The sequence below is a fragment of the Ailuropoda melanoleuca genome, chromosome 11, assembly GCF_002007445.2.
Source record: "Ailuropoda melanoleuca isolate Jingjing chromosome 11, ASM200744v2, whole genome shotgun sequence".
Classification (NCBI taxonomy): Eukaryota; Metazoa; Chordata; class Mammalia; order Carnivora; family Ursidae; genus Ailuropoda; species Ailuropoda melanoleuca.
The window spans coordinates 52,835,806-52,850,130 of record NC_048228.1 but is presented as its reverse complement, the minus strand read 5'-3'; the positions used below and the strand labels follow the sequence as shown (position 1 = coordinate 52,850,130).

At 39.5% G+C, this 14,325-nt stretch overlaps 1 protein-coding gene across 7 annotated transcripts in view; it reads left to right on the top strand.

Annotated features, from left to right (window-relative positions):
• Positions 1–559: 559 nt before the first annotated feature.
• The window catches only part of MTHFD2L (methylenetetrahydrofolate dehydrogenase (NADP+ dependent) 2 like), a 142,633-nt gene continuing 128,867 nt past the window's right edge, over positions 560–14,325 (top strand). For 6 of the 7 annotated variants that reach the window (XR_004628845.1, XM_034671688.1, XM_034671687.1 and 3 more), the window contains exon 1: positions 560–833. Coding sequence is in view for 6 of the 7 variants with exons in the window: in XM_034671688.1 (XP_034527579.1) it covers positions 694–833 (140 nt within the window). In the remaining variant the exon portion in view is untranslated. Of the gene's footprint in view, positions 834–2,885; positions 3,478–14,325 lie in introns of those variants that run through there. The other variant, XM_034671691.1, reaches the window with a different exon arrangement.

Here is a 14,325-nt window from a genome sequence, read left to right as displayed (position 1 = left end):
GAAAATGATAGACATCGGTCATTTTTTCCTTCCAAAAGTGGAGATAAGGTAGAGCCATACAAATCCTGAAGTTCAGGCCTTACTTCAGCTAGGTCCCCCTCCTCCCTCCACACTCACACCTTTGTTTCTCTCTCCAGCTCCCAGGTATTCCAAGATAGCCCTAAAGGAGTAGGAAGCAAAGAAGCGGTTAACATGCGTCTGGCTGTAAACCAATTCCACATAGCCTCGGAGGTGGTAGGACAGCTCTGGCTAGGGTAAGAGAAGGCATGCTGCTTGCACTGAATAATTTAGACGCCTTACCTGTGTCCTCACTATAGGAAGACCAGAGGTATAAGGGGTGGGTGAGAAGTCACAGGGCAAACCGCCAGTCAAAGGGTGGTACCCCCTGCCCCGCATGCTTGGCTCAGTCTGGAGCTGAGGTCCCGGCCCCGCCCCCGGACTGTCTCGGAGTTTCTTAGACCGCGCCCCCGACCGGTACAGAGCTCGGTTCCTGGCCCCGCCTCCCGGTCCTCTAGGCCCCGCCCCCAGCCCTGAGCTTGGCTCCCGGCCCCGCCCCGGCATGGCGCCGGAAGCCCGCTGCCGGAGCGACCGGCTCTCCGGCCGGGCCGGGTGGGGGCGGAGCCCAGTGTGCAGCTGCGAGGACGGCAGCGGCGGGAGGCGGAGCCTCCGTCCGGAAGCCGGCGATTCGCAGCCATGGCCTCCCCGGCCCGCGGCTTCTCCGTCCTTGGTGGCCGTCTGAGCCGCCTGCCGGCTCAGGGCGGGAGCGCCGTGCTGTCGGGGGTGCCGGTAGCAGCCAGGCGCGTGTTCCGGGGCTTTCGGAGCAGCGGCGTGAGGTACGGGCGCCCAGGACGCTCGCTGTCCTCGGGTGTGGGTGCCGGCGCGTGCGGAGCCGCGGGCTGCGGGAGGGGCGGCGGGGCGTGGGCCTCTCGCGCCAGCCGAGCTCTCCCGCGTCAGGCCAGAGGCTAGGGCAGCCGCGGGGCGCTGCGGGGCTGGGGGCGAGGCCTGCCTAGGCTCCGAACTTGGCTTTGCGGGCCTTGCGGGCAGGTCGCGTCGACCTCAGTTCGGGCAGCTAGGACGTGGTCGGCTTTGGGCTCTGGCGCCAGAATATTCCTGCTTTGCGGGAGGTACAGTGGAGTGGTTTAGGAAGACATTTGAGGCCCTCAGGAAAGGTGCGGTGGAAACAGGTGGTCTGCTTGTTTCAGCTAGTTGCTTTTGTTTGGGTTATTGTGTTTCATAAACAAAGGAGTGAGCGTAGTCTGGATGGTTTACTAGTGTTTTGAGTTTCTGAATTCTTTTGTTGATGGTAATTCTGAGGTCTTTCCAACTCTAAAATTCGTAATGATTTCACAACATCAGATATTAATCTTGATTAATCAGTCTTTAATGTATGGCGCTTCCCAGACCTCTTCAGTCTAAGATTGAACTAATCAATCATTGCATCTCTTTGGATCCCGTTGCTGTCTAGTGCATTGCATGGACACAAAGTGGTACGGTTTTAGCTCTTCTGCACAGAGGTGCCCCCAAACTCTTCACTTTTTCGCCTTCTACTTGTTGGAGTTGCAGACTCAGACCTAAGCATCTAAAAATATATTCCCTTGACCCAGAGCCAGTGAGTCCAGAGAGATTCTGTTTTCAGACTTTGAGGGCTTCCAGTAACGCGTGTTCACTGCAGTTCTACGAGCTCAGAGATTGTCATTTTCATCTTTGTGTATCGTCAGGGAGCAACACAGTACTTGGAAGAAAGTGATAATCAGTAATGTGGAAACATAACTACTGCTTATTTAATTTAAATTGATTAGTTCCCATTTTATACATATATTTAGTTCTCAGTCGTGAGTGACTAAAACAAAAAATATATATATTTCCAGTAGGGTTTGCTTTAGATGTAGTTTCTGTCGATTAGGTCTTCCATGAGGATATGTGAGAATATAATTGATTCTGAGTTCTGGTTAATGAAGCTCTTTCTGGTGTCTGAAAGAATTTGCCAGTTGGTTTGGAATAACCAGCTGTACTACCTAGGAAAAAGCAGATTCTGTAGAATTCTGTTTGAATTGCAGAATTAAATTATGTACTATATAGTCACTCTACTTTTTGAATTTCAGTTGTTTTAGGGCTTCTTTCCAGTGAGAATAGCCTTTTCCAGATTGTGTAAATTGATGGATTTTCCTTTGTCACCTTGATGTAAAGAACCCATCACCTCATCCTCTCCATGTACATTGAATGGGAGTCACAACAGTTACAACCCAAACATTTCCTGGTAGCCCCGTGCTTCGTACACACCTGCACGAGCAAAGGGATAAATCAGATCTTTTAAATTGTATTTAATGGTCTCTTTAAAATAGTTGAATGCAACAATTTGGAAACCTATTGTTTTTTTAAGATTTTATTTATTTATTTGTCAGAGAGAGCGCACGCACAAGCAGGGGGAGAGGGAGGCAGAGGGGGAAGCAGACTCCCAGCTAAGCCTGGAGCTGGATGAGGGACTCCATCCCAGGACCCTGGGATCATGACCTGAGCCTGAGAAGGCAGACAGGCAGGCAGAAAGGCAGACGCTTAACCCCTTAATGGACTGAGCCACCAGGCCTCCCTGGAAAGCTATTCTTAATATAAAGAAGTATTACTTTAAACCCAGCTGCTTTCAGCCCCATTTGATACAGGTTATGACTATAAAAATAAATAATACTTTTGATAGTTTTTATTTTCTTAAGACAGTGCTAATCAAGTTAGGATAGGGTGGTATTTTTGACATCCTCTTGGCACTGAATACCATATTTGAAGGTGAAGTTGGCTGTCAGGTTGAGAAACACCTGTGGACTGTTGGGTCTCGGGTGGGGAGGAATTCGGACAGTGTGTTGATGCTTATTGGTGTCTCTTTTCTCTTCTAGGACCAGCAGAGAGAAGAGATTCCATCTTCCAGAGGTCGCCACTGTCTGCCTCCCCACTTGTCCCCATCCTCAGTCATCTTTTTTAATATGTAGTTACACCTTATTTGTCTAGTTTCATGGTGAACGTGGTTTAATCTGACATCATTCCTATTGACTTGGAATTTGAGCCTTAGTGTTATTTTTATTGAAAATTATCTTTTAGTTTGATAAACTGTTTTAAATTAACAGATTTATTGCCAGTTTCTGAGCTACATAGAGCCTTAAAAATGAAAAAGTATTTTTGATTATTTCTCATATTTTTGACTAGTACCTATACTAATGGAACATATAAGTACTTTAATGAAGTATTTTCTTTAATTGGGATTTCAAGAAATAATCTTTGACAGAATTGAAATTTACAAAATCTTGAAGTATCATTTAAGTTCTCTCTCATTTTTAAGATTTACAGTGAGTTTTTTTATTTCCTCATGAGAATTTAGCTTATTAATTGGAAGAAAATATATTTACTGTCAAAGAAATAAATAAGCTCTTATATTTGTTACAGCTTATTGTTTCTTGAAATGAATTATCTAAACAGCCAAAAAGTTAAAAATAAAAAAATTTTTAGTGATTAAATTTTTGCCGTTTTTGCCTTTCTTTGTGAGTTTACAAATCAAAGTGTCCCTGGATTATAAATATCACATGAATCTTTGGCCCAGTGCTTTCAGTGTATGGAGCTAGGCAGCAGCATTTCCCATTTGGAGGGGAGGTTACACATCTTGTACATTAATGCCATGGTCAAAGCAGATTTGCAGGTATCCTACAACAGGGACTTCCCAAATGCTGCTTAGATCATCCTACCTGAACACATTTTCAATAATTAAATGGATATCCTAAGCGTTTGTTCCATGTTTATCCTGTGGCAAAGTGATTCCTAAAGTCATTAATTTGGCAGATTCTCTTTTGTCTCCTGATCGTGCTGTGATTCCTATTAGTATTTGTCAAATTTTGTGTCTGGCCTACAGCTCTTGATAGAAACCTCACCTTTTTTTATGTCTCATTGCCAATGGCTTTATAGTTTTTGCAGGTAGACCAGCATTAAAACAAACAAACAAAAAACCAATCGCTACAATTTTGGAGCTATTAAAAGATACTGGTTTATGTTAGTTAAATATTCATGTCTTGTAGAGGGAGTAGTTGAATTTTATAATTGAAAAAAGACCAAGTTTTATCAGTAAGGCTGTTCATTTTTATTCAGACTCTCCCCTCTAGTACTCATTCAATATTTTTTTCTCTGCAGCAGAAGTATTTGATGTAAAGATCCTTTTATCCTCATGTGAAGCTTGAAGGACCCAGACTCCAGTTAGGACCATTACTAAAGCTGATTTTTCATAGACTGATTTCAACCAAGATAAGAGTTAGTTCCAATGACGAGCAAAAGCAGTTTCTCAAAATCAAATTTTGTCAGGAAATGTGATAGTGTGGTTTTCCTATCTTAATGCTTTACCTATCTAATGAGATCACTGGCTACAGTGTTGATTTCTAAGCAGTTTCTAATGTCATTTTAAATTTAGAACCTACATGTTTTACCATTTAGTATCTGTATCTGAGTTTTATGTCTGTGTCCCAGCTGTTTAGAGATAATGTGTTTTAGTGTAGTTTAGTGTAGTGTCTCCAAAATCAAGTTTTCCTATTTAAGATGGGTCAAGAGATGAAAAAAGACTAGTATTAATGTCACATCTTGTTACTCAGTCATGGTGTTAGGAAAAATTAAGCAGTTTCTTTAATGACCTGAATCTTTGTTTTTCAAATGTTATTTTTTCGTGTTAATACCTTGATTGGGTGATAAAAACAGGAAAAAACAAAAACATGTAAGTTTCCATGGTAACATACTCTCCTGGAATTCTGTGGAGCCCAATGGCAGGTTTTAAAATAGTTTGGCTTGGAGATGATTAAGTTATGGAGGGAGCTTGGAACTTGGGAGAAATCTGAACTGTCAACGAGTGGGATAAATTAATGATTAGTAATAAATGAGATTTGCTATTAGGTGCCGTTTGGACCAGACAAAAAATACTTAAAAGATAGAAACTTTGTGGTCAGAATAAAGATAGGAAACTTTGTGGTCAGAGTGGAACATAATCTAAACCTAAATTAGTGTCAAAGAACTCAGGGTTGGATGTTATCCAAGAATGCTTATCCGAACTGCTCACTTTACATTACGTCATGTTCGTTTTCTGTGTTGCTGTTGTTTTTACTAACATTTTATTGGCTGCATTATATTAAATTAAGTCAATTGGTCATGACTTACATAACCATCTTGATATTGTTCAGTGTCTAGTTCTTAGAACATATGAAATAATTTACTCTCAGATTCAGGTCATGCTCTTGTCAACATCATACCAGCAAGGTTTGTTCACCTAATGACCTGAAAATGATCAATGATCTATGTAGGTTTCTGTGATTATTCACAATAAAGAGTGTGCCTAGAACCAAAGACTATCCAAAGATTCGTAATTCTAAAGTTGGGGCATATATAGTTTAAAATAGATGTCCCTCTCTCCCCTATGATCCTGTTTTGTTTCTTAAATTCCACATATGAGTGAGATCATATAAAACAAGATGAAATAAGAGAGGGAGACAAAACATAAGAGACTCTTAATCATAGGAAACAAACAGGGTTGCTGGAGAAGAGGGGAGTGGGGATGGGGTAACTGGGTGTTGGACATTAAGGAAGGCATGTGATGTAATGAGCACTAGGTATCGTATAAGACTGATGAATCACTAACAAACTAATAATACATTATGTGTTAATTAATTGAATTTAAATTTTTAAAACTTAAAAAAAAATAAAATAGATGTCCCCTCCCTGCTTTGGTTATGAATAACTGCAATGAATATCAGCTTGACTTTAATCCAGTTGTGTTGTTGAAAAATAAATTCTTATTAGTATTCAGTGCTTATTAGTATTCAGTGAACCTTTACTAAGCAGTTTGCTGAGATTTTTTGCATAAGAATATCCTTTTATCCTCACGACAGCTAGAGTAGACTATTACTATTCCTAATAGTTTGGGTGATTGAGACTTAGAGAAACTAAGTAACTTGCCCATGTTAACAGTAAATAAATGGTGAAGACAGGGTTTGAACCTTAATGATCTATCCAGTGCTTTCTCTATAAGCAATTTATAATTATTGACATATCTCACTATTGTTCCTGTTTTTGAAAACATTTATTAAATCTCGTAGAACTTTTGTGAATCAAGAAAGCTAATTTTGCATATAAGTCTTAAAAATTATCTTGTCAGATTCTATTAATGAAGGGTACTTTTTTTCTTTCTCTGTCTCTTTTTTTTAAAGAATTTATTTATTTATTTGTCAGAGAGAGAGCACATGCACAAGCAGGGGGAGTAGCAGGCAGAGGGAGAAGCAGATTCCTCACTGAGCAGGGAACCTCATGCGGGACTCAATCCCAGGACCCTGGGATCATGACCTGTATCGAAGGCAGCCGCTTAACCAACTGAGCCGCCCAGGCATCCATGAAGGGTTGTTTCTTAACCTAAGACTTTATGGATAGATTTTAGGGGATCCATAAACTTAGATGGAAGATCACTAACCTCTAACAAATTTAGCATTTTTTTCAGTTGTAAATGTTGGCAACAAACCACAGCAGTATTAGCAGTATTTGAGATATTGCCAGTAAAAACCACAGATACTTAAATATTACAGAGTTGATGCAGAGATCTCAAAACATCCTATGCACTCTCACTGCTTTGTTATTATAGTAGTTATTAGACCTGCCAATAGATGCTGTTCTTTAATGCTTTAAAAACAAAAGCGATAGCCGTGCTTCAATAAAACTGGTTTCCTTGTAAACCTGTGTATTTTATATTAAACATTCAAAAAGATTGTTCTGGGAAGCCGTCCATATGATTCAGCGGACTGCCCAAGGGTTCTTATGGTACAAAACTTAGCATCTAAGATTCTGAAAAAAGCATGAATGTTGCTTAGGTGGCTACTGATGTTCTAATTTAGAAGTTAGGGACCTGAAAGATAAATTGCAAAACTGATTAACAGAATTATGCAATATGAAAACAACTTGCTTTTAGGTTTTGTTTATATTGATTTTTACAACAGTATCCCTGATAAAATAACTTTAAGGTGTTAAGTATAGTATTTAGGATGTGAAATGAAATGTTTTTAAAATTCCTTAAACTTAACATTCCTAAGTACTTATTCACTTTCAAAAAATTTATTTACTTCAAAAGGCTCCCTAGTACTAGTGATTGGTTTTAATCAATATATAATTTTGCCCTGGTTCCCTTGGGTTTCATTTCTGTTGTACTTATTCAGACTCAAAATCTCCAAGGGAGGCCCTAAAATACACAGCGATTAAGCTATGGTATGACCTGCAGAGAAACTTGAATTGCTAATGATAGTATTAGACTTTTTTTTTTTTATCTTTATAGATCATAAAACAGTCCATTGTAGCCCTGTTTAAAGTTGTGGTTGAAAATGAGATTGAAACCTAGTGCAGAAGTGAGATGCCAAGTATACAAACTAAATATACTGCTGATTTTGGGTACATTTTGTTTGTTTTTATTTTACTGTTTGATGAAGGAATATTTTAATACCCAAGAAAAAGTAGTGATTTTTTCCTTCTATTTACTACTTTGCTTTAGTTAATTAAATAGTATATTTTGTTCTAGTAACCATAAATTAGGATGGTTGCAGTTTATTTCCTGGAAAATATAGAGAAATAAACAAGCTCATGGAAACAACATGAAATGATGGCTTTCTGGTCTCATATTGCTGCTTGGCTATTTGAGTATGTCACCATCTGTCACTTAAAAGAGCGATGTTTTCAAATCAGCCAGTCAACTTTTAGCCAAATCCTTTTCTGTGAGTTAAACAGAGAACATTCCCATTATGCAGATAAGGAAATTGCATTCCTTTCAGAACAGTTACTTGTCCAACCTTATAGCTCCTGTCCTCGGAGAAAGAATTCAGTGGAAATGTAAGCAAACAGGCATTTATTTGGGCAATTAGAATTGCAATTTGGGAGACCCAGATTCAGGTAGAAATCTGACTCCTGTTGTGAGGAAGACAGAGGGCAAGGGTCAGAAGTGCAGAATTATAAATTATTATAAAGGCAAGGGTCCCAAGTGCTGTTCTCCTTTAGGTCCTCAATGCAAAACAGATTGAAACTAGGTTAATGGGATTGTTTGGGTTAATATGCAAATGAGGGATTCGAGTTGAGGGGGTTAAGTCTAGGCTGAGGGCGAGTAGCTGGCAAAAAGTTGAGTTCTTCCAATGAGGACCTGCATAAATTCCTCCCTACAGCCTTTCCACACAATTTTCAAGAGACTCTCTTAGACTTGCTTGCTCCATTTTGAAATCTTTTACACCTAATGGTGAACCAGGGCTAACTTCTGGGTTGGGGTAAGTAATTTATAATGCATTATTCTGCCCTCCTACTCACCACCCTCACCCCCTCGCTGTGATTTATTGCTTTTTAATGAGGCCGCAGTTAGTGCCAGCCCAGCAATGGGAGGAGAATACTGAAGGAAGAGCCCTTTGTCCTGCCTTCTTTGGGGGTCACTTGCCACATGACCTGTTCAGAAAATGTCACCTGAGCAAGTAATGACAGGGTGCATTGGGTGAAAAATATCTTAGGGTTGAATTGACCGCACTTTTGGTGTGTATTAATGACAATGTGACTATGTAATTTTTTTTAAAGTAAAAAGACATGTTAAAATAATGAAAATTTTGTTGAGCGCCTGGATGGCTCAGTCGGTTAAGCATCTGCCTTTGGCTCAGGTCATGATTTCAGGGTCCTGGGATCAAGTCCTGCTGTTGGGCTCTCTGTTCAGCATGGAGTCTGCTTGTTCCTCTCCCTCTGCCCCTCCCCGTTTGTGTTCTTTCTCTCTCTCTCAAATAAATGAAATCTTTAAAAAAAATAATGGGAGTTGCATATTTGGAATATTTTACTGACTTATAAATATTTTAGGACCTTTAAAAAGTCCTGTTCAAAGCTATTTTCAAAATTAACACTTTAAAAGTTAATTTATATCCTTATATGTTAAAACAATTGAAAAATTTTGATTTTTATATTTCAATTTTTTATGTTAATTATGTGACTACTAACTTTCAACAGATGCTGAATTCTTGGTACATATTCTTTTTTTTTTTTTTTAAAGATTTTTTATTTATTTATTAGACAGAGATAGAGACAGCCAGCGAGAGAGGGAACACAAGCAGGGGGAGTGGGAGAGGAAGAAGCAGGCTCATAGCTGAGGAGCCTGACGTGGGGCTCGATCCCATAACGCCGGGATCACGCCCTGAGCTGAAGGCAGACGCTTAACCGCTGTGCCACCCAGGCGCCCCTTGGTACATATTCTTGAATCAGTTTCTTAGCCATGTTTAATACCTTGACATTGATCATTTTCTGGAAAAAAAAAAGATCTTATGCTTAATTTAAAAATTTGCTGCAGTTTTTTTAAAAGTTGCAAATTATTTTCTTTAGACAATGTATTTTTAGTTTTCAAAGTATTTTCTCTACAGATACTAAAGTACCTGTTAAGCTCAGAGCAAACTGCTAAATGGAACATAGTCTCAATTCTAGTTTTTTTCGTATTGAAATGTGAAGATATTTTAGCCTAAATGTTTCACAGTTGCTGTCTTTGTGTCTCTTTTCAGAGTACCTTTCTTTGACAAATACTTATGTTAAATGTCATCACAGAAGTTGCTTCTATTTACGACTTTTAAAATACTTTGCCACGTTTATTTATTTATCTTAAAATTTTTCCATGTTTAGATGCAGTAAAGTTATAGGTCTTCTCAATTATATGCCATTACATTCCAAAATATAAATGTATTCAATGAAAATATAGCTCCATCAAAAGATTCTTCCCACAAATTGTAATATTTTAAATTAGGATTACAGATGTATTTATTTACTAAGGCTGCCATAAGCAAAGTACCACAAACTAGATGGTTTAAAACAACAGAAAATGAGCCTCACACTTGTGGAGGCTAGAAGACTGAAATCAAGGTATCCGCAGAACCTTGCTCTCCTCTCCCCTTCTTGCTGGCAATCCTTAGTTTTCGTTGGTCTGTGGCTGCATGACTCTAATCTCTGCCTCCTGGTCAAGTGGATTATTGGATTCAGGGCGCACTCGACTCCAGTATGACCTCATCCTCATCCTGCATCTTAATTGGATTCACAGATACCTTATTTCCAGATAAGGTCACAATCACAGGTACAAAGGACTAGGATTTGGGAGACACAATTCAACCCACAACAATAGGCTTTCAGAATTGCTTTTATATTGTTTAAGCCATTATTGTTAAATTAGTTCTTAAATTGCTTCTCATGGTTTTGAAGGGGTAAATTTCTTCCCTTGCTTTTGAAGGGATCCATTTCTGTTTATAAGCTTTGGTCCAGTGACTGCAATTCACTAAAAGTTTCAGATTTGAAGTCCCCTTTCCAGTGTCCTTGGTGTATTTTTTGAATGTGTTGATAGGCTATTTCCAACAGATTTTGAACAAAGTGCAACAATTTTAGGCCTTTTAGACTAATATACATGATAAATTTTCACATTTATTTCTAAAATCTGATATAGGCAGTGAGGAGAGTACATTCTGCCATGATAAAATATATATTTTTTTGTATTCAAAATAAACCTAATAAGGCTTGCAATTGAGTTACAGTAACTGGGTTTATGTGTTCATTATTTGGTAATTTTGTTTGGGGTTCACACTTGAGTTAGTAGTAGATTATAGCTTGTTTGCACACAGTGCTAAGGGTTTCACGCGCATATGTTTCATACGTTTCTTCATATGGAAAGGGACTGACCCCTCTGTTGGGAATACTAGAGTGGTTATTCCTGCTCTGAGAGTGATGGGGGCCTAAAGAAGTGGTTCTTTACTGAGGCTCGAGAACCACTTTACACGTGCTTAAATACAATACTGTGGGATTTTAAAATCTAGTCTATAGAGAATGTTCCTGGCAATTTGTTAGCCAGTTTGTTTCATCAGCTGAGTCCTGTTGTATTCTATGACAGAAATTAAAAAAAAAATTTTTATTATGATATGTTAGTCACCATACAGTACATCATTAGTTTTTGATGTAGTGTTCCATGATTCATTGTTTGCGTATAACACCCAGTGCTCCATGCAATACGTGCCCTCCTTAATACCTGTCACCAGTCTATCCCATTCCCCCACCCCCCTCCCCTCTGAAGCCCTCAGTTTTTTTCCCAGAGTCCATGGTCTCTCATGGCTCATTCCACCTTCTGTTTACCACCCCTTCATTCTTCCCTTCCTTCTCCTACCGATCTTCCTGCTACTCCTTATGTTCCACAAATGAGTGAAACTATGACAGAAATTTTGTCAGAATTTGCACTTTTTGTGCAAACCAGAGGCAAAATGGTTGAGTTTTTCATTAGAATTAAGAGCTTTTTATCCAATGTAATCATAAAATAAGTAAAAAGACAAGCCACATAATGGTGATACCTGATACACAGACCTAAGATTAGTGTTCAGAATGTGTAAATAACAACTACAAATTAGACACAGATTAATAGTTCATTAGAAAAATGTCAAAAGTGATGAACAGGCATTCCATAGGAGAGGAGCTCCAAATGGCCAATTAACCTGCAAGACGTTCAACCTCTAGTCATTAGGGAAGTGGATATTACGAGCACAATTAAATGCCATTTAACTAATTGGTTTAGTTAAAAATTTTGACAGTGTCAAGGAAGTAGAGCGGTAGAACCACTGGTGGGCTTGTGAACTAGTGCAGCAGCTTGGAAAACAAGTTGGTATAAACATACATCTGCATCCTATAATCAGCAGTTCCATTCTGGTGTGCATACCTGTAAGAAACATGTATATATTTCAGTTTGTATATCATGTATGTTATTATATCTTTAATGTTTAGAGTTACAAACATAGGATGCTAAAGGAAAGCAATGGAATTATAAGCCCACGTTTCAGGTTAGTGCTTAACCCTGGGAGAGGGTAGGGTTTGGGTAGAGGAGGGTTACAAATGATTTTGGTGATACTGTAAACTGGGTGGTAAGGTGGTTAATTGTTAATTTTTATATGTTTTATAGGTATTTTCTCTCTGTTCTTAATATAGTTCAAGAAGATCTCTTTTGATAACATTTAAAAACATTTTAAGATGGATAAATATCCAGAATACTGCCTGTCTCACCATTTAACTTTACATATTCCTTTTTAATCTTTAGTCAAATGCAGGCACATTTTAAGTTTGAAATTATGTACTGGAACTTTTCATCTCATTTTTTCACTTGACTTTATGCAGAATATTTTCACATATTGCTGTTTTTGCAATTACTGTTTTCAGTGGCAGCATATGAATTCCAACAAGTTATAATACAATGAACATTTTAACACTGATAATTCCACAAGTATTTAGTAAACACATACAATGTGCAAAATCGTCTTTGGTATTAAGGGCATTGTAGTAAATATAAACTTCCTGCCCCACACAGCTTCGAGTACAGTGTGTCCGCATAGGGGTGTGGGGCAGTGGTTTCAATAAGGAGACCATATGACAGAAGGGTCAGAGTGGCGTGCTGTGGGGGCTCATAGCAGAGGCAGTTCCCCAGGGAGAAGGGGCCAGAGAACATTTCCCAGAGGTCCTTCCAAGCTGAGACTCGAGGAATGTGTGGGAGTGAAGGAGGAACAGACTTGCTAGGACACTGGGGGGATCAGAAGAAGAAAGAAGAGTGTTTCAGGAAGAGGGCGTAGTGTATGTGAAGGCCCAGAAACAGCAACCTGGCCCAATGGATAAATTGAAATGCAGCTGCGTGTGATGTGGGACTCGGCAAGTGTAGTGTTCTTGAGCAACAAGGCAAAAGAAAGCTCACGTAGGGGCTTGTAAGCTACGGGAAATTTGGATTTTGGTTAAAACTCCCTTTTTGTCAGTTTTCTGGTCCAAAATGTTGGAGTCATATTTGACTTCTTCTTCTCATCCCCTACACCCAGTCTCAGTAAATCGAGTGGCTTCATCCTCCAAATTAACTCAGAATCAGACCGCTTTGCACCTCCACTATGGCCCTCTTTGTCCAAGCCACCCTCACCTCTTGCCTGGGATACCATACTAGCCTCTTATTGGTGCCCCCGCTCCCCCCTTGCTCCCATAGCCTGTCCTCCACATTTTCACTAGTGATTGAATAATGAAAATCGGGTCATAGCACAACACAAAATCGCCAAATGGCTTCCTACCTCACAGTAGAAGCCAACATCCTTTTGAAGGTCTGATGTTCGCTGACTTCTCTGACTTTGCCCTGTCCTGGTACACTTGTGTCCACTGCAGCCACTGACCTACTTGCCATTCAGCAACTGTGCCAGGCACACTCCTGCCCGAAGTACTTGCTCCGCACTTCCCTTCACCTAGAATTATTCTGTCCAGATAGCCATATGACATATTCCATCCTTTCCTTCATTTATGATAAAATATCACCTGATTGATCAGAGAAGAGACACCTAACCCATCTATATAAAATGACAACTCTCTGGGGCGCCTGGGTGGCCCAGTTGGTTAAGCGTCCAGCTCTTGGTTTCTGCTCAGGTCATGATCTTAAGAGTCATGATGAGACTGAGTCCTGCATCGGCTTGTGCTCAGTGCAGAGTCTGCTCAAGATTCCCATCTCTCCGTCTCCCTCTGCCCCTCCCCCTGCTCGCAGGCACACTCTCTCTAATTGAATGAATGAAAGAACGAATGAATGAATAAAATCTTTAAAATGACAATGCTGGCTTCCAGATATGCCCTTTCCCTCTGTTTTTCACATATGATATGTGAAATATTTGCCTTTAAAAACATTTTGTCTTCTTATAAAAAAAACTTAAGTCTTCTTCAACTAGACTATAGTTCACATAAAAGTGGGCAGTTTGTTTTGTATACTGTTATTTATACTTCCTAGAATACTGCCTGGTAGATAGGAGGTTTTCAGTATGTATTAATTAAATTAATAAACAATGAGCTTGTAGTGAGGAGTTTTAAGAGGGAACTGGCATTATAAAATTTGGAAACTCACTCTGGCCACAGGGTGGAAAATGGATTGGCAGAGATTGACTCGAGCCAGGGAGAAGTATGCTTCTAATGCCTGAATATTTACATTGTTATTGATAGTTAACATTTTTCAACAATACTCATTTGTTTATGCACTGAAGACTATGTGAGCAAGATAATATGTGTGTTTACTGGTTCTTCCAACATATGGACTGATATGGGCATCCACCCTCTGGGCCTCCACTAATTCCAGGTTGCTTCGTTTATCCTTATATTTTATCTCCCATAGAGCCAGGCTTCCCGAGGCTCTGCAGGGACTGAGGGAATCGATGGGCTAAGACAGCTGCTCGGGAAAAATCCTCATAGTTCCTATTTATAATTGGGTGGTGGTCTCCTGGATGTTTACCCATAAACACCAACTCA